The 19,295-nt window shown below is 43.4% G+C and overlaps 1 protein-coding gene across 1 annotated transcript; it reads left to right on the top strand.

Annotated features, from left to right (window-relative positions):
- The first annotated feature begins 688 nt into the window (after window positions 1–688).
- LOC129698386 (beta-klotho-like) lies at window positions 689–18,392 on the top strand. The gene is made up of 5 exons (XM_055637517.1): window positions 689–1,496; window positions 6,493–6,997; window positions 10,333–10,601; window positions 11,272–12,460; window positions 15,444–18,392. The coding sequence occupies exons 1-5, from the start codon at window positions 753–755 to the stop codon at window positions 15,761–15,763; spliced, it is 3,027 nt and encodes a 1,008-aa protein (XP_055493492.1). The 5' UTR covers window positions 689–752; the 3' UTR covers window positions 15,764–18,392.
- The last annotated feature ends 903 nt before the right edge of the window (window positions 18,393–19,295 follow it).

Below are 19,295 nucleotides of genomic sequence, written 5' to 3'. Positions count from 1 at the left end.
CTCTTAACAGAAGTCTTGAGTCAAGTGGCATCCTCGGGGTCAGAACTTGCCTCATCTTTCTTCCCGCATCTCCAGGCCCGCTCCTGTGCTGTACTCTTCCATGTGCTTGGGACCGGCAGGCATCCCCAAAGGTACTATGTATGATCTTTGGGCATCACTGTGCGGAATCCCACCCGCTTCTACAAACAGATACGTTTATTGCGAGAGGATAACGGCAGAGGCGATCATCAGTTAACCTCATTCTTCGGAGCGTGAAGTAAGAAAGGAACAACAACAAAATCCGATAATACACCAAAGCAGTTCGGGAACTGGACAAAGAGAGAACATGCGATCTGATGTTGTTTGCGCAAATATATCGCATGATTCTCGCGTGTGTGGGGGAGAGGTTTCACAGATAGTGTACAATGCCTTACGTGGTACTGCACCCCGCTCAATCAAGGACAGATAATTGTACTGAGGGAGAGGTAAATACAAGATGCGTTGATAATAATTCATTATTCGTGCCTTGTGCTACTAATTTTCCAGTAAGGTTGCATCTTCGCAAATGATGAATTGTGACACGGACCTATCCGCTGTCTCGGCAACAATGATTCAACAGCCCATATCTGGAAGTCCCGGCAAAGCTAATCATTGACAGGGATCAGATATAACCACCAAGTTAAACTAGCGCTAGGCTCATTCTCGGAATAATGCTACTGGGGTTCGGTGATGTTTATAGCACTATGAACTGACCGGGGATCTACCTGCACACGATGAACGAGTGTGGCTTAAGGAGGCTTCTCCTAACCCTACTCTTACTTGGAGGAAGCGCCACTGTCCAAGGCGAACCAGGAGCGGGGAAAGTCGTCTGGGAGAAATGGAACCACGACTATATGAAGAACAGCAAGCGTTTTCTGTACGACTCATTTCCTGCAAACTTTCTATGGGGCGTGGGGAGCTCTGCGTTTCAGATTGAGGGAGGTTGGAAGAAGGATGGGAAAGGACCCTCTGTCTGGGATCTCTTCACTCACAACGAGTTTTCCAGATTCAACAACACCACCGCGGATATCTCCAGCAGCAGCTACACCTTCTTGGAGAAGGACTTGGAGGCCCTTGAATTCCTGGGTGTCTCCTCTTATCTCTTCTCCATCTCGTGGCCCCGCTTGTTTCCAAATGGAGAAGTAGAATCTGTCAACGTCAAGGGCCTCCAGTACTACAATACACTCATTGACTCCCTGATCCAGAGGAACATTACTCCCATTGTCACCCTCTACCACTGGGACCTGCCCTTCGCATTGCAAGAACAACACGGAGGCTGGACCAGCGAGGCAATGGTTGACATATTTAACCAATACGCTAAATTCTGCTTTCAGACATTTGGGGATCGTGTTAAATTCTGGATAACAATCCACAACCCTTTCCTGATCGCCTGGCATGGGTATAAAACAGGAAATTATCCCCCGGGACAGAGAAATAATCTTGCAGCTATGTATACTGTGGGGCACAACATGATTAAGGTAAACATTTAAACTGAAATTACTTCCATTGTTTTGGAGTCCTTAAATATCTATTCTCTCGGTGACTATTAAAGATATTTTGCTCCCAAATAAACCACCTGCTTTGTAAGTAAAGGAACGTCCAATCTGGAATCATAACTAAAGAGAATAGCAGGCACTGTCACACTTCACACTGAAAGATTAGTTTACCCTTGAGACTAGATTATATTTATATGATTGTGTTGCATTTGATTTACTCACTGACCTCTGGCAGTTTTGTTCTCAGTCCCTGTCCAAATCTACCATGGCCTTCACTATTCTTCTATTTTGTGAAGCATACACGGATATTTTGGAGTTTAAATGTTCTATGTAAATGTAAGTGTAGTAGGGTTATAGCAGAAGGAAATTAACTGGGTTGCTTTAGTGTGAAAACCATAGAGAGTGCAGAATTTTTACAGTCCATTAAGGATGTGCTTTTCAGCCGGAACAAAGATAGTCCAAAAAGAGAAATGGAAGATCTTGTCCTAATCCTAGTGAATGTAGCAGGGCAAGTGGCTGATTTCTCAGTGGAAGAGTACTTTGTAGATAGTGGATTTTAGTTACAGAAAGGGATAAGGTTGATATGGAAATTAAGGTCCTGAATTGGGAGAAGGCTAATTTCAATATTACTGCACTGAGATATGGTGAAAAACTTTGCTTGGATGCTATCCAGTAAAATACTGTAGATGGGTACAATCAAACCATTACACACATACAACAGGTGTTGCAAAGAGAAAAATACCAGAGTGCAGGACACAGTGTTACAGCATTATAGCATTACTGTTACAAAGGGCAATTTTGTTTTTTACGTGTAGATTTGAAATGCATAGATTGTGAGATCGGGACTCTGCTTTTTTCTTATGAGAGGCCTGTTTAATAGTCCGATAACAGTGGGGAAGAAGCTATTCCAGAATTTGGTGATATGTGGTTCCAAGCTTTGGTATCTACTGCCTAATAACCAGGATGTATTTGGTCATTGATTATGTTGGCTGCTTGCAACAGGTCCATGGCAGATGTCATCTCATAACTGGAATATCAGGATATTCCACTCATACGCTCATCATTGGAATATCTGGATAACAAGGACAATTACGTTAAAATCATATTTAATGATTACAGAGGACAGGGGACATTCAGCATGTCTCCAATGACTCTTGCCAACTTCTGTAGATGCACTGTAGAGAGCATCCTATCAAGTGCATCACAGCTTGGTTTGACAACAGCTCTGCCCAAGACGGCAAGAAATTGCAGAGCAGCGGATGTAGTCCTGTGTGTCACACAAGATCTAGATTTTAAAATGGGGAGATGTTTGATAATTTTGTGGTCTTTAAGGAGGATATTTCCCCAAGGCATAATGAAATGTATCCCAATCTGCCTGGTAAGCAAGGGAGGCGAGAGATTTTTAAATTGTTGTTGGTCAGAGGTGAGGAACTGGGTGAGCGAAGGAGAGCTATTACAGTGCCTTTATTCAAGAAGGGCAGCAGAAATAACCTAAATAACTGCAGGCCTGGGAGTCTAAAGTCAGTGTAGGAAATGTTAAAGGAGAAGATTTTGAGGGATAAGATTCATCTACACGTAGAAAGGCAGGGATTAATCAAATATAACATGGGAGGGATGCTGTCTGACCAATTTGATAGCATTTTTCAAATAAGTAACAAAGCATTTTGGTGAGGGCAATATGGTTAATGTAGTCTGCATGAACTTCATTAAGGCCCTTGACAAAATCCCATGGGATCCAGGGCAAGTTAGCAAATTGGATCCTAAATGAGCTTGGTGATAAAAGGCAGAGGACCAAGTAATTTATTTGTTTAAGATGCTGAAAAATCAAAGGTATACAAAAATGCTGGAGAAACTCAACGGGTGCAACAGCATCTATGGAGCGAAGGAAATAGGCAACGTTTCGGGCCGAAACCTTCGCTCCATAGACGCTGAGTTTCTCCAGCATTTTTGTGTACCTATGGTAAAGTAATTGTTTTGTGACTGTAAATCCATTTCCAGTGGTGCACCACTGAGATCCGCACTATACATGAATGATTCCTGTGACAGCAGGTACAATAACTAAATTTGCAGAAGTTATGAAAATCAATGGTGCTTTTGATAGTGAGGAGGATGCTTTCAGTCTACAGGCTGATATTGTAAGAAGGGCAAAACAATGGCAGGTGGCATTTAATCTTGAGAAATGTGAGGTGGTGCACTTTGGGAGGCCTAGGACACTAAAATGCTCCTCCCCAGGGAAACTCTTGCTGAATATCATTTGCAGCCTCTCCAGTGCAATCATTCCCTTCCTCTCATGTGACAATCAGAACTGTGCGCAGTACTCCTGCGGTCATCTAACGAATGTTTTATAATAATGTACCAGCACCCTCCACTCATATATTCCATATCATGGCCAATATTACGTTTACATTTTTCAACACTGTACCTCTATGCTGCCATTTTCAGACACACATTAAGGCTTTTCTGTTCCTCAATACTCCCTAGGCTCCTACCATTCATTGCATGTGTCCTACAGTTTTAGTTATGAGGAGAGACTGGGAAGGCTTGATTTGTTTCCTTGGAGCGGAGGAAGCTGAGGGGAGACCTGACAGAAGCAAAGGAGGGACATTGGCAGAGGGACATAGGATTAGGTATGGGGTAAGAGGTTTTTGAGAAAATCTGAGAAAGATCTTTTTCATCCAGGGAACGATTGTAATCTGGATTGCATTTCCGTGGGTGGTTGGTGGAGGCGGAGAATGTTGTAACATTTAAAAAGGATCCAGATAAGAGCTTGAATCACCAGGGCATAGAAGGTCATGGAACAAGTTCTGGTAAATGAGATTGGTGTTGGTAGGACTTGATGGGGTATAGGTAGGACTTGATATGTCACCATGGTGGGACATAGGGCCTGTTTCTGTGTTGTGTGGCTTTAAGATTATTTGACTGTAAATTTATTTGGAGTTTCCCATCTCAAAGATTGAGACAGAGAGCTGTGTTCCCCTCGCACAGTTTCTCAGCAATTTTTCAATCACTACACAAATGTCATTTGTTGTTCAATCAATATCCTGACTCCCCAATGTGCTTCAGGAATCAGATAATTGACGCTCTTATCAATCCATATTAGTGAGCTGCGGAAAAGAGGCTGAATGCTTATTTTCAGCCATTAACTGTGTTTGTTTTAAGATTTTCTTCTTACTATACCAGCAATTTTTTGTGCTGTCAGAAATGTATGACTAAATCCCATTTACTCAGTCTCCGTATAACCATATAACCATATAACAATTACAGCACGGAAACAGGCCATCTCGGCCCTACAAGTCCGTGCCGAACAACTTTTTTCCCTTGGTCCCACCTGCCTGCACTCATACCATAACCCTCCATTCTCTTCTCATCCATATGCCTATCCAAATTATTTTTAAATTATACCAACGAACCTGCCTCCACCACTTCCACTGGAAGCTCATTCCACACCGCTACCATTCTCTGAGTAAATAAGTTCCCCTCATGTAACTTCTGTGATCCACTTCATACCTCTCATCATTTTAAAGACCTCTATCAAGTCCCCCCTTAACCAGATTTTCAACCTTTCTCTGTAACTACATTCAGTAAATCTCATCTGCCTTTTACACATCCTTCCTATAATTGGGCGATTACATCCCAGCTTCTATACCCATCCATAAATCCATTCGAAAAACTGACTGAAGTAATTTTGTATTAAATAGGACATATTTTATGCAATGTTAAAAGAAACACTCGCAAGTCCAGTAGATCAGCATTTTATGAAGTAGTGCTTTATCTTCCCAACCTCTCTAATATTAAATCGGTTTTCCTCCATTAATCAAGATTGCTTTTCTTTAATTTTTAGTGTGCGTTGAAAGTTTGTGTAAATGTTCTCCGGTTTGTATTATGTGGGTGAGGGGGGAGGGGGGAAACTTTGTTTCAGTTTCTTACCTTGCCAGAGATGCGATTGTTTTCCGGGTCGCATCTCTGGTCGCTCTGCGGCCTACCACCGATAGAGCTGGAGGCCTCCTCGGACTGACTTGAGCCCCAGCGCGGGACGTGGACTTAACCTCAGAGCCGATACCTTGCCTGGGATCACTCCAACCTTCTGTAAATTGTCACTAGTGTACAGGATAAAACTAGTGTATGAGTGATTGCTGGTCGGCGCAGACTCGGTGGGCCGCAGGGCCTTTTTCCACATTATATCTCTTAAAAAACAACATTGAAACAGGCACTTTTGGACTGTTTGGTACTGATCTACAGCTGGGAAGCTAATTCCAAATTAAATCTTCCAATCCTCTTCATAGAAAGATTCAGACAGCAAGTAAGACCTAGTGTACAACCTGAGAACATTTTATATATATATATATTTTCTCTCTCATTTCCTCCTTGTTCTCTCCATGTTTGACCACAATCTATTGGTGCTTGAGTATCTGTACTCTGCCTTCAGTCACATAATCCAGAAAACACGCTTGGATTTTGAAGGGAAAGTATTCAGGGAGGTAACGTCATCTATTAGCAAAGCTCTCTGAAGTTACATTTAAAATACAACCTGCATTTATGTACTGTATTAACATATAAAAGGAATGATCCTGGAATTCAATCTGCCATGAAGAGTAGTGTTTAAGGAGACCACTGGGAATGAAGGACATTATTCCTGGAATTTCGATTGCCTGTCAGACAACCCTCACTATTTTCCTTCAGGGAAGATATTTACACTTTGGCATGTATTTGTGGAGAAAATAATAAATTTAGAAATTGGTGTGATGAAGCCTTGCAAGTGATAGGTGGATACAGGTGAAGATTTTTTCATTGTCAGATGGGTGGACAAAGGCTAGAGATGAAAAGGAGACAAAAGGGGGTCAAATAAAGAAATAAGAGAAGTGAAAAGTAAAGCAGGGAAGGGAACAAGAGGTGGTTGCTTTGGGGAGGGAGTGTGTGGAATTCAGATGAGGTTTTGAATCTACTAATAGTTCAGTGTTCCATTGTTGTTTTCTTGCAGGCACATGCAAAAGTCTGGCACACATATGATAAACAATTTCGCAAGTCTCAGAAAGGTTTTGTGTCCATCGTGTTGGGATCCCATTGGATTAAACCAAAGAATGAGAACTACAACTACAAGAATTTCCAGAGATCCATGGACATGATGCTGGGCTGGTTTGCCAAACCAATCTTTGTAGATGGTGACTACCCAGAGAGCTTGAAAACACAAACCAATCCTTCTCTGCCTATGTTCACTGATAAAGAAAAGTACTTCATCAATGGAACTGCAGACTTCTTTGCATTCTCGTTTGGGCCATATAACTTCCGATTATTGGAAGATACTCTCAAACTTAAAGATCATCTATCGCTGCACCTTGGACAAGTGTTGAACTGGATTAAGATGGAATACAATAACCCAAGGATTTTCATCGCGGAGAATGGATGGTTTTCTGATAATGTTGTAAAAACAGAAGACACAATTGCTATTTATCTCATGAAGAAATTCATAAATGAGTTGTTAAAAGGTAAGTGCATTCAAATTGTCGTAACAGAAACTCAACAGACCACTGTGTTATAGTCATTTCTGTTCTGATAAATGATTGAGGCTGGATTATGCATATTAGGTTAAAGGTGTGACTATTTTATTGCATTAACAGGATTGAAATGGGACTGATTTACCAACAACTTTTACCCCTCATGCACATTCAAGTAATATTCCTGAATCAATGAGCAGAATTGAAGATTAGTGTTTTCCAATTGAATTAGTTGTTGCACAGTTCTTCCACTTCCGGCACGGGTTTGAAACTTATTCAGACTGATGGAATCCTCTTGTCTCTTCACTGCATTTGTGCCCTGTGAACTCAATTGGGGCTGCCACAACCCGATTGTCCCTGTGAAACTGTACCTTATTTTGCAAAACAATAGGATTTTTCACAGGGAGCCCCACACAAGCAACCTCTTTGGAAAATTCAATGGATGGGAATTATTTTCCGACACTGGCAATGAAGGTGCTTAAATTCAGGCAACGGTGTTGCAGTATAACAGGTGCCAATGACTGCAGCCCTCAACCCAACTGGATTAGTGATGTGGGTCGCTGAAGAGTGATTAGCAAAGGTGGCACTGCATAGCCCCAGGACCCGAGGAATCAATTTATACTCAGTCATTAGTGCAGTAAAGTGACTGAGCTACAAGGTCAGCCATAATCTTAATGAATGGTGGGACGGGCACGAGAGGTAAAGCACTGCTCCTATTTCTTATGCTCTTATGTTTCTCTGCCGACGCAAGTGTTGTAGAGCATATCTTAAAAATTTCCAGAGAGACCCACTTGCATCATTAAGATTCACCTGGAGTCCGGTTGGAAAGGAGCCTGTTGAGACAATGTATAGCATGGGAATTCCTCACCATTGCCCCATGTACCTCCAATATCATAGACCAAGTTTAGGGACGAAGGTTGTTTGGTCATTCCCAGACAATTGCCTAGACTGCAAATTATGTTATATGGTTCCAGTTTGCTTTCCCTAAAACTGTTCTGGATGCCCAGAAATATGTTAGATGCACCCGCCCCTACATAAATTCAGCCAAATATTATTTTTCTCTTCATTCTTCTGGTACCTCCCCTTTCATTGTCATCAGTTTGCTTTTATATTCTTTGCTTCATTTTCTCTTTCAGTTTCCCCTTTTCTGCTACTTCTATTGAATCTCTCACTTACGATACACACACAACTCCTTTGTTACTTTTTTACAGTACTCACTCTGCACTCTATCATCATCCATTCTAATCTCACTCTGTCACCCTATCCCCATTCCCTTGCTACCATGACTCCATCTTCATGAATCAGTCTCTGAAAGATCTGAAATGCAACGTAGCCATTCCCTCGACAGATGCTGCCTGTCTGACCCGCTGGCTTCTTCCAACACTTTGTGTTTTGCTCACGGATCCAGCATCTGCAATTCCTTGTGTCTCCATCACTATATCTTCCCTCAGTATCTACTCCTCAGTATCTACCATTCTTTCATCATCAACATTAACTCTTCATTATCGTTCGTACCACATTCAGTGCTCATGGAGTAACATTTTTTTGCATCAGCGGGCCCAAAAGTAGACTAGGCGACCGTTTCACTGAACACTTGTGCTCATCCACCAAGATTTGCCGGATCTCCCAGTTGCTAACTCCTCTTCTGATTCCCATATTGACCTTTCTGACCCTGGCCCCCTCCACAGTCAGCGAGGAAGCTACATGAAAACTTAAGTAACAGTACTTAATATTCCACTTGTGTAGCTTACAACCCAACGGTATGAACACTGATTTCTCCATTTTTAGGTAAATGACCCCCTCCTTTTTTTCCCTCTCTTCCCAGTGCCCCACCCTGATGCACACCAATTTCTCCCAATATCTCTTCACCCTTTCCCCTCAATCCCGTACCCCTCTACCTATAACCCTTCCTCTAGCTTCACATTTTGTGCATCTTCTCTCCTTATCTCACAGCCTTTTGTATTTTTCTCGCTGAGTTACTCCAGCACATGGTGTCATGTTTGTATCTGCGGCTCCTTGTGTCTAATTGTATCTTTCTTGCTTGCTATCACCAACTTCTCCTGCACTATCACTACTTTCCTTCTCACTCACTACCTCGCCTTCTTTATCACCTTCTCACCCTTTCACGAGCATCCACTCTCACTACCACCGTTTACTCACTCCCCTCCTCTCGCCATTACCCAGTCGTGTTTCACAAGCAGCCAGTCCTCGCTTAGTTACTCACTTACTTCCCTCTCATTCAACCACTCGTTCTCACTATCGCCCTCTTCTTTATGACCCTGCACTAATCCCTTCTCACTTTCAGCCACCTCTTTCACAGTCACCCATTCCTTCTCATTGTTACCTCCTCACACCTCTCAAAGTCACCCACCTCTTACCATCACTCACTCCCTCCCTCATTATCACTCACTTCCTCTCCCACACAGGTTGCTTCTCTCGCTATCACTCCCTCTCTCACGCTCCAGGGATTAACTTTTGCAGCACCACTCTACTGTTTTTTTTAAAATTGCAGTTTTTGTTTCCCTTTTTCCTTCCGCCCACAATATTTTTTTTTTTTTTTTTTAAATATTTTATTTTATTAGAAGTAAGTACAGTCATATGGCACCAAAGTGCCTAATATATATTTTCATAATACATTTTATGTACAACTTCTTTTTTTTTTGTTACATTGAAAAAAGATGAGAATAAGAAAAAGAAGTTAGATAGTAAAGGATAGAACGATGTGAAATATATAGTGTGTGAAGAAAGAAAACGAGTAAATGAAGAAAGTTGAGAGAGAAAAGAAAATAAAATAAAAAAGAAAAGGAGATCATTATTTATAATCTTGACCAACCCACGCCCAGTCCTGAAACAGTTATTTTTTACACAATATTTAATATGTAAAAGAATATGTGACTGTTCCATTCTGTTTGTAGTTTGTTTGGTTGTTTGTTTGGTTTTTTTGAACAAAGTCCGCGAGCATTGCCACTTTTCATTTCACTGCACATCTCGTATGTGTATGTTGACTTGACTTGACTTGATCACTCACTCCCTTGCTCATTGTCAGCTACATTGCCTCTTTCATTATCACCCACACTGCCTCCCTTACTCACCCACTGCCTGGCACTCGCAAAGAATCCAATTCTTTATCTCAACAAGGGGAAAAATAATATAATTTAGAAACAAATGTGAAAAATTATCCCATTGTGCCAGATGGAGACCTTGTCCAGAGTTACCACTCGGTTAAAATGAAAATAATGAAATAGTAATAAAGAAGTTTTGTAAACAAGCTATATTAATCTCCCAGTTCCCTTTGATCATTGATGAAACATTTTTATTGCGGGTAGTTATCCGCTTTGACGGAGTCAACGTGTTTGGATACACCGCCTGGTCTCTACTCGATGGCTTTGAGTGGCAATTCGGCTACACCATCGCACGAGGGTTATTTTATGTGGATTTCAGCAGCAAAAACAAATCCAGGATTGCAAAATCTTCCGCCCGGTTCTACAAACAGATCATCGAACAAAATGGATTTCCGATGACCGAGGACAGCCGCCGTGTGAATGGACAGTTTCCGTGTGACTTCTCCTGGGGAGTTGCAGAGTCGGCGCTGCCGGTAAGAACCGCTCTGCCTTGTATTAGAGCAGAAATGCTGTCTGATACGCTGAGTTACATTTGTGTCTATCTTCGTCCCTTTCACAAAGCAGGTGACCCTCATCAAACCTTTTCCCGTGGAAAGTTTGAGATTAGCATGGAAGTTGAAAATGCACCAATAAATATTTCCCCAGGGTAAAGGATTCTAAAACCGGAGGGCAGAGGCCTCAAGAAGAGAGGGGAGGGATTTAAGAGGGACCTCAGGGGCATCTTTTTTTCACTCAGAGTTAAGTCTGTATCGGAAATGAGCTGCCAGTAAAAACTATAGAAGCGGCTACAATTACGACTTCAAAAGACATTTGGACAGATACATGGAAAGGAAGTGTTTAGGGAGGTATGGGCCAAATGCAGGCAAATGGAACTAGTCCAGAATGCAAACTTGGTCGTCCTGGACTGGGTGGGCCGAAGGGCCTGTATCCGTGATGTACAGCTCTGTGACTCGATGTAGAAACAACAAACTGCAGATGCTGGTTTATATCAAAGATAGACACAAAATGCTGGTGTAACTCAGCGGGTCAGGCAGCATCTCTGGAAAAAAACGATGGTCTACCTTTCGGGTCGGGGGAGGGGGGCCTTCTTCAGACTCTATGTTCCGGCTTCTTGTTTACTGTATTTCCTTTTTGTTGTTGCAGGTAAACAAAGCAATCTTTTCCCCCGAGTTTGTAGATCACAGCCTTTATATTTGGAACTGCAGTGGAGATCAGAAACTTTACAAAGTCATGGGCGTGACCAAGTGGCCCCGTCCAGCTCAATGCACTGATTTCAGCAACTTCAAACAACACTTGGCGCTGGTGAAAAAGATGAATGTGACTCAGTTCAGTTTCGCCTTCAAGTGGTCCCAGATATTACCCCGCGGGGACCGCTCCAATATCAACAGAAGCATTCTGAGTTACTACCGCTGCATCATCAGCGAGCTGTTAAAGCTGAACATTGCTTCCGCAGTCACTTTGTATCATCCATCACACCGTGATGTTGACGTGCCCGAACCGCTGCTGAGACAGGGAGGGTGGCTCAATAAGCAGACGGCCGTGGCTTTCCAAGATTACGCGAAATTGTGCTTCCAGGAATTTGGAGATTTGGTTAAATTGTGGCTCACTATGAATGAACCGAACATGAACGTCGAGGGAAGCCAGGAGCCGTACAGGGCAGCACACAACATGATTATCGCCCATGCCCTGGCGTGGCACACATACAACAGAGACTTCAGGGCCAGGTACCGTGGGCTGGTCTCACTCACTCTGCGCGCTGACTGGGTGGAGCCAGCAAACCCCTTCCTCGAATCCCACCAGGAAGCTGCCCAGAGACTTCTGCAGTTCCACATAGCCTGGTTTGCAGATCCCATTTTTAAAACTGGAGACTACCCACACACTATGAGAGATTACATCCTCATGAAAAATAGAAAAAATCTCACGCGTTCATTTTTGCTCCATTTCACTGGGGAGGAGAAAGAGATGATCAGGGGGAGTGCAGACTTTTTTGCACTGAGTCATTTCACCACAAGGCTCATTTACCCACTTGTGCACAAACCTAACACTGGCAGTAGGTATGAAATGGATCACGACGGGAGCTTACTGAGAGACGTGACTTTGCTGACATTCCCATCTCCCTCCCATCTTTTCTTCCCTTTCCCCTCCCGCCGCCACTATCGCTCGGAGATGGCAGTCACGCCGTCAGGGATACGAAGGGTTCTGAAATGGATCAAATCGCAATATGGAAATGTGGACATTTACATCACGGCAAATGGAGTTTGGGACAGTCCCGCCATCAGCGACGAGCTTCGAATATATTACCATAAACATTATATTAATGAGGTGTTGAAAGGTGAGTCCTAATACTGTACTTGGGGAAATAAAGGCAATGACATCCCCATTCCCACTGAGGCGGCAAGGTGGCGCAGCGGTAGAGTTGCTGCCTTAAGCCCCTGTCCCACTTAGGAAACCTGAACGGAAACCTCTGGAGACTCTGGACCCCACCGTGCGGTTCCTGGAGGTTGCAGGTAGTGGAAGCAGGTAGGGAGACTGACAAAAACCTCCGGGAACCCCCGGAAACCTTGGGTGGGGCGCAAAGTCTCCAGAGGTTTCCGTTCAGGTTTCCTTAGTGGGACAGGGGCATTACAACGCCAGAGACCCGGGCTAGATCCTGACTGCGGGTGCTGACTGTATGGCATTTGTACGTTCTTCCTGCGACCGCGTGGGTTTTCTCCGGGGGCTCCGGTTTCCTCCTACATTCCAAAGACGTGCAGGTTTGTAGGTTAATTGCCTTGTGTAAATCCTCCCTAGTGTGTAGGATAGAACTAGTGTATGGGGGATTGCTGGTCGGCACGGACTCGGTGGGATGAAGGCCTTGTTTCTACGCTGTTTCTCTAAACTAAACATCAGATTTAAGGTCCACTGTTAGCTGCGAATGCCAACTCACATTCACAAATTTAAACCAATTGGAGATTTTAAAAGAACAATAAATAAAGTGGATAAAGAGCGTTTTCTATGTGGTTTGGCTGGTACAGGCATTTGCTGAAGTACCAGGCACATCTAGTGGGCCCGTCAACTCAGAACTACAGCGAACTGGCTTCAACCCTGAACTTCGGGTGCAGTCGCTGGGGAAGAAACACATTCTCTCTCTGACCGAGTTGTCCCCCCACCCACCCCGGTTAATGTGCTTTCCTCCCATATCCAGTGCACACGCGGCTTGATGGGTTAATTGCCCTGTATTGTTTGTAGGTGAGCTGTAGACCCTGGTAGGGAGCATACAATTGGACTTGGTATAATTTTAGTCTAGTTTAGTTTAGAAATACAGCACGGAGACAGGCCATTCGGCCCACCGGATCCACGCCGACCAGCGACCCCCGCATATTAACACCATCCTACACACATTAGGGACAATGTTTGACAATGTTTACATTTACCAAGCCAACTAACCTACAAACCTGTACGGCTTTGGAGTGTGGGAGAAACCAAAGATCTCGGCGAAAACTCACGTAGGTCACATGGAGAGTACAAACTCCGTACAGACAGCTCCCGTAGCCGGGATCGAACCCGGGTCTCTGGCGCTGTAAGCGCTGTGGAGCAGCAACTCTACCGCTGCGCCACTCTGCTTAATGGTGGGCTTGGACCAGATGGGTCGATGGAGTTCATTTTATTCATCAGTTCATTTTATAACTCAGGTAGAAACATAGAAAACATAGAAAATAGGTGCGAGAGCAGACCACCAGGTCCATCGAGCCCGCACCGCCATTCGCTCATGGCTGAACACTAAACAGACACACTTACCCACAAACAGTAGACACAAGACACAGAACACAAGACACTACCCTCCCCTTTATACCGCTATCACCCCTCTCCACCCCAAGACAGAGTGATCTCCTGGGGGAGGCAAAAAAAACCGGCCCAGGTCCAATTCGTTGGTCTAGATGATTCCTCACTCAGCTATATACTAACCATACCTAGGAAAGGGACAGGTTCGGGAGAATATCCCCTTGGCAGGTTCGGGAGAAGAATGAACATCTAGGATAGATTGTAGTGCGCTGGTGGGATTTGTATTTCACCCTATCACCAGGGCTATTCCACGACAAAATGTATCATTATAAAAACACAACCCTGTCCTCCCCTCAGCGGCACAGTGGCACAACTGGTAAAGCTGGTTGTGTGGAGTTTGCTCGTTCTCCCTGTGACTGCGTGGGCTTCCCCCTGGTGCTCCGGTTCTCTCCCACATAGATTCATTGGCCTCTGTAAATTGCTCCAAGTGTGAGTGGAGCGAGAGCCAAAGTGGGATAACATACAACTAGTGTGCACGGGTGATTTGGACTCGATGGGCCGAATGGCCTGTTTCACTGCCATACCTTCGACACTGCACTATATATACGTAGCAATAAGAGTTTGGAGTGTGCCCGCCTTTCCAACCTGAGCACGGCGAGTGTGAATACTTCCAACACTAGTGCAGGCAGCTGACGAGTGGAGGAAAAGGGCCAAGCTTGGTTTGCTCCTCAAGGTAACTACAGAGGCCGCGCCTTTCCTTACCTATTTGGTCACCTCATTCCATCGATGACTTCAGAGAATGTACAATGAGGCAGGGCTTGTGGTGCGGTGTGGGAATTTTATGAAATATTAAAATAATTCGATGGACAATTCAAGCCTCGCTGTTGCGAACTCTGTTCAGTCTGGTTACAACCGGGCATTCAGAGAAGCTTAGTCATACAAGGAACGGCAGTAGCTGGTTTCCAAAAAAGACACAAAGTGCTGGAGTAACTCAGCGGGTCAGGCAACATCTCTGGAGAAAATGGATAGGTGACCTTTGGTATCGGGACCCTTTTTCAGTCTGAATAATTTGATGGGACATTTCAGTCTGAAGGAGGGTCCTGACCCGAAAGGATAAGGGAGAAATCTTTTCGGACCGAGATGAAAAAAAACATTTTTCACACAGAGAGTGGTGAATCTCTGGAATTCTCTGCCACAGAAGGTAGTTGAGGCCAGTTCATTGGCTATATTTAAGAGGGAGTTAGATGTGGCCCTTGTGGCTAAAGGGATCAGGGGGTATGGAGAGAAGGCAGGTACAGGATACTGAGTTGGATGATCAGCCATGATCATATTGAATGGCGGTGCAGGCTCGAAGGGCAGAATGGCCTACTCCTGCACCAATTTTCTATGTCACCCATCCATGTTCTCCATAGATGCTACCCAATTCGCTGAGCTACTCGAGCACTTTGTGTCTTTTTGTTCAGAGAAGCATGACCGAGCAGTCACTGTGCGCTCGAGAACCACATAGTTTTGAAATATGGGGTTTTGATTTAAATGTTCGCTTTTGTCCACAGCACATCTACTGGACCAAGTCAACGTCAAAGGATACTTTGCCTTGACATTAAAGGATAAACATACAAATAAGCAGCCCTCGAGATTTCTCAATGCTTCTGAGCCAAAGTCTTCATTAGAATTTTACAACAAACTCATCATTGCCAATGGGTTTCCTTTGGGAACAACCAGTAAACATTGCCCTCGCGAGAAAAACATTCCGGTCCAATGTCCAGTGTGTGTGTTTATAAGAGAGAAACAAATATTTATATTTTTAGGATCATGTCTCCTACTGATCTCTGTGCTGTTTGCTGCCATTATTATCATACGCAGAAGAAAATAAAACAGTTGAGTCTTTAGCCTACAACTTCACGAAGACATCCCTGGCAAGTCGGCTTTCCAGTTCCGATTGTGTGAACAGTTTAGCTGGATCCATACTATTTATTATTGAATCTCCATCGCAAGAGTCGGGGAAAGATAATATTGTGACCTCGGCAGAAAGAAAAGACAACGGATAAAAGACGAGGTACCATGTACCAGCCGTGTTCAACGCCAACGCTTCTGATTTCTGAATTTCGTTTGTTGGGCCGATGCAAATCATAATTTAGGGGAGCATTGGAAGGTTAAACTAAGTATTTTATCAAGATACGTATCAGAATTGTATTTTTTTTGTAAACATCCACATCCAGCAATCAACTGCACCAAGTATGTGCAGTACATAAATGATGAACGGAGCTTTGCGTGGGGTTTACAGGTAGTAGCCAAGGGAAAACTTAGATATGGAGATTTAGAACATCTAACCATACAATGTAATCCACTCTGTGCCCAATGTGAATTTACTGGTCAATAAATACTTAACCGAAGGTATAGACACAAAAAGCTGGAGTAACTCAGCGGCTCAGGCAATGTCTCTGGAGAAAAGGAATAGTCGACGTTTCGGGTCGAGACCCTTCTTCAGACCGAGATGTCTTAAGTATTTTATCTTTACGGGTTGGCTAAGGCTATCCCGGCACAGATGCCCACAATTCGATGATTATACACAGGGTTACTATAATGCGTCGATCGTGAAGGTCCTACATCAATAACAGTCAGCTAAAAAGCGGTGAAGATTGCGTTGAGGTAGTACCACCAGCATCCACCGATGGAAAGTAATAAACAGCTTACGGTAAAGTTGTGCTTTGATGCCGTCCATGAAGTATCCCCGAATACGTTTAAAAATGATCGAATCCTAGGCATAATGATTTAAAATTCCCAATATTGGAGCCCCAAATAAAAATGTGTGCAAAGATTTTGCGTTTTACGCGAGACGAAGGAGAAATCTGAGTCAGCCAATATTTAAACAGTAATTGGACATTATTAAACAACGTTAAATCATACAACAATCGGTCCACCAGTAGCCGAGCAGAGGACATCCGATTTATTCAGCCGAGTAATCGAAACATCCAAATCTTTAATCAGAAACTGTGAGATTCACTTCCGATGTTCAGATGTCATTTAATTTCACTGACCTCATTTGGCTGAATTGTTAGTCATGTTTTATGGGCCGTGAAGTAGAGGTGTCAGTGAAATAAAATCGCTTAAACTTTTGCTCATTGGGAATGAAGTGAAAAAGAAACCGTGTGTGTGTCAATTCAGTTTCATACATCTTCACAGCAGTAGGTTCTATCTGGAAAATGTAATTTTGAAACTTGTAGAGTGTGACCGACGTATTTCTTTATATGAAATAAAATAAATTATTTTAATCAAAACGAGTAAAATGTACATCACAATACATTTATTGATCCATCGACCTATTTTTCAGCTCACTTTACGGAAAGACTATTGTTCCAATCGCAAATCACGGCTGCATTCGTCCCCGTCTATGATCTTTGGTCGTTATTACTCTGTTTCTGTTTACCTACTTTGTCCAAGTTGGGACCAGATCTGCAGCGATTGAGACGAGCAGCCAAAGTATTTGGTGGAAAGCCGATTGACTCGATTAATTAGTCGATAATTGGCCAAGCTAAATTTATTCATGTGTACATGGCAGGAATAGCATTTATGTAAATACACTGCATCAGTCTGAAGGGTCTCGACCCGAAACGTCACCCATTCCTTCCCTCCATAGATGCTGCCTCCACCGCTGAGTTTCTCCAGCATTGTTGTCTACCTGCATTAGACTATGAAGTGCAGCTGGTGCAGCACTAATCCCATTGTACCTAGTTTGGCACAGGACCAGCCCAATAGTTGGGGTGTTGTATTGCGTACATTGATCTGAATGGCAGCTTGATATTTGAGCGACTTGCTAAGACAATATAGATTCATAGATTCAGAGATTCAAGAAATTTATTGCCATGTCAACAAGTTGATAGGAATGTGTCTTGGTTATAGAGGTGGAAGGGCGTTTTGTGTCAGTCCGAGACCAACATAAAACATTCAATACAAGCAAGAAGGTTTCCTTCACTTAACATTTCTGACTGGTGGATTGCTTGAAAATCCTTCACAATTATTTGGACTGGTACCTTATTTTTGACATGTTCTCAAGGCAATTACATATTCTAAAAATTAAGAAAGCATTGCAAGACTCACTAGAGTCACGGGGTTAAAGTTATACAGCATGGAAACAGGCTTTGGCCCAACGTGCCCACACTGACCAAGATGCCCCCTCCAGTCTCACCTGCCTGCATTTGGCCCATATGTTTTTAAATCTTCCTATCCGTGCTCCTGTCCAAGGGTTTTTTTTAATGCTGTGACAGTACCTGCTTTAACCCTTCTCTGGCAGCTCGTTCCATATACCCCAAGTTACCCGGCCTCAGGTTCCTATTGTATCTTTCCCCTCACTTCAAGCCAGATCTCGATTCCCCTACCCTGCATAAAAGGCCCTCTTGTGGATTTAGCCTATCTCTTCCCCTCATGATTTTAAACTACTCTAAGATCACCCCTCCTCCTCCAGGACTCCAAGAAATGAAGTCCTAGCCTCCTGAACCTCTCCCTATAACTCCGGTCCTCAAATCTTGGCAGCAAAGTTGTAAATCTTCTCTGCACCCTTTCGAACAAATTTCATATAACAGGGTGTTCATAAGTGACAGGAGCAGAATTAGGCCATTCAGCCCATCAAGACTCCATTCAATCATGGCGGATCAATCTCTGTCTCCTAACCCCATTCTCCTGCCTTCGCCCCATACTAATCAAGAATCTATCTATCTTTGCTGTAAAATATCCATTGACTAGGCTTCCACAGCCTTTTGTGGCAAAGCTGAACAATACTCCCAACTGTGAGCTCACCTGTGCCATTTACAGCTGTAACATAACATCCCAACTATACTCAAAACCGTAACTGATGAAGGCCAATGCGCCGAAAGCCTCTTGACCACCTACCTGTACATCCAGTTTTTAGGAACTGTGTACCTGAACTCCTAGATCCCTCTGCTCTACGACACTCCCCAGAGCCCTGGAGTTCACCATGAAACCCTGTCCTGGTTAGACTTCCCAAAATGCAACACCACACATTTATCTGCATTAAACCAGTTTAACCATTCCTCTGCCCACTTTCCCAACTGATCAAGACCCTGCTGTAACCTTTGATAACCATTTTCGCTATCTACAATACCACCCACTTTAGTGTCATCTGCAAACTTACTAATCATGCCATGTATGTTCTCATTCAAATTGTTGATATTAACCACAAACAGCAATGTGCCCAGCACCAATCCTTAACACCACTAATCACAGGCTTCCAGTCCAAAAAAAAAAAAATGCCTTACACCATTAACTGTTTCTTTCAATTAAGCTAATTTTCTATCCAGTGTAGGAAAGAACTGCAGATGCTGGTTTAATTGAAGATGGACACAGAATGCACTACCAAACTGCAGGTGTCCTTTTGCCTTTCAATCTTG

This window comes from Leucoraja erinacea, chromosome 1 (genome assembly GCF_028641065.1).
Source record: "Leucoraja erinacea ecotype New England chromosome 1, Leri_hhj_1, whole genome shotgun sequence".
Lineage (NCBI taxonomy): Eukaryota > Metazoa > Chordata > Chondrichthyes > Rajiformes > Rajidae > Leucoraja > Leucoraja erinaceus.
This window is presented reverse-complemented; position numbering and strand designations above follow the sequence as displayed.

Bases quoted from the DNA above. Each gene is read 5' to 3' on its own strand.
- LOC129698386 (XM_055637517.1), top strand. From the start codon at position 753: ATGAACGAGTGTGGCTTAAGGAGGCTTCTCCTAACCCTACTCTTACTT. The intron at 6,998-10,332 runs GTAAGTGCATTC...TATTGCGGGTAG, and splicing joins CATAAATGAGTTGTTAAAAG to TTATCCGCTTTGACGGAGTC. The intron at 12,461-15,443 runs GTGAGTCCTAAT...TTTTGTCCACAG, and splicing joins TATTAATGAGGTGTTGAAAG to CACATCTACTGGACCAAGTC.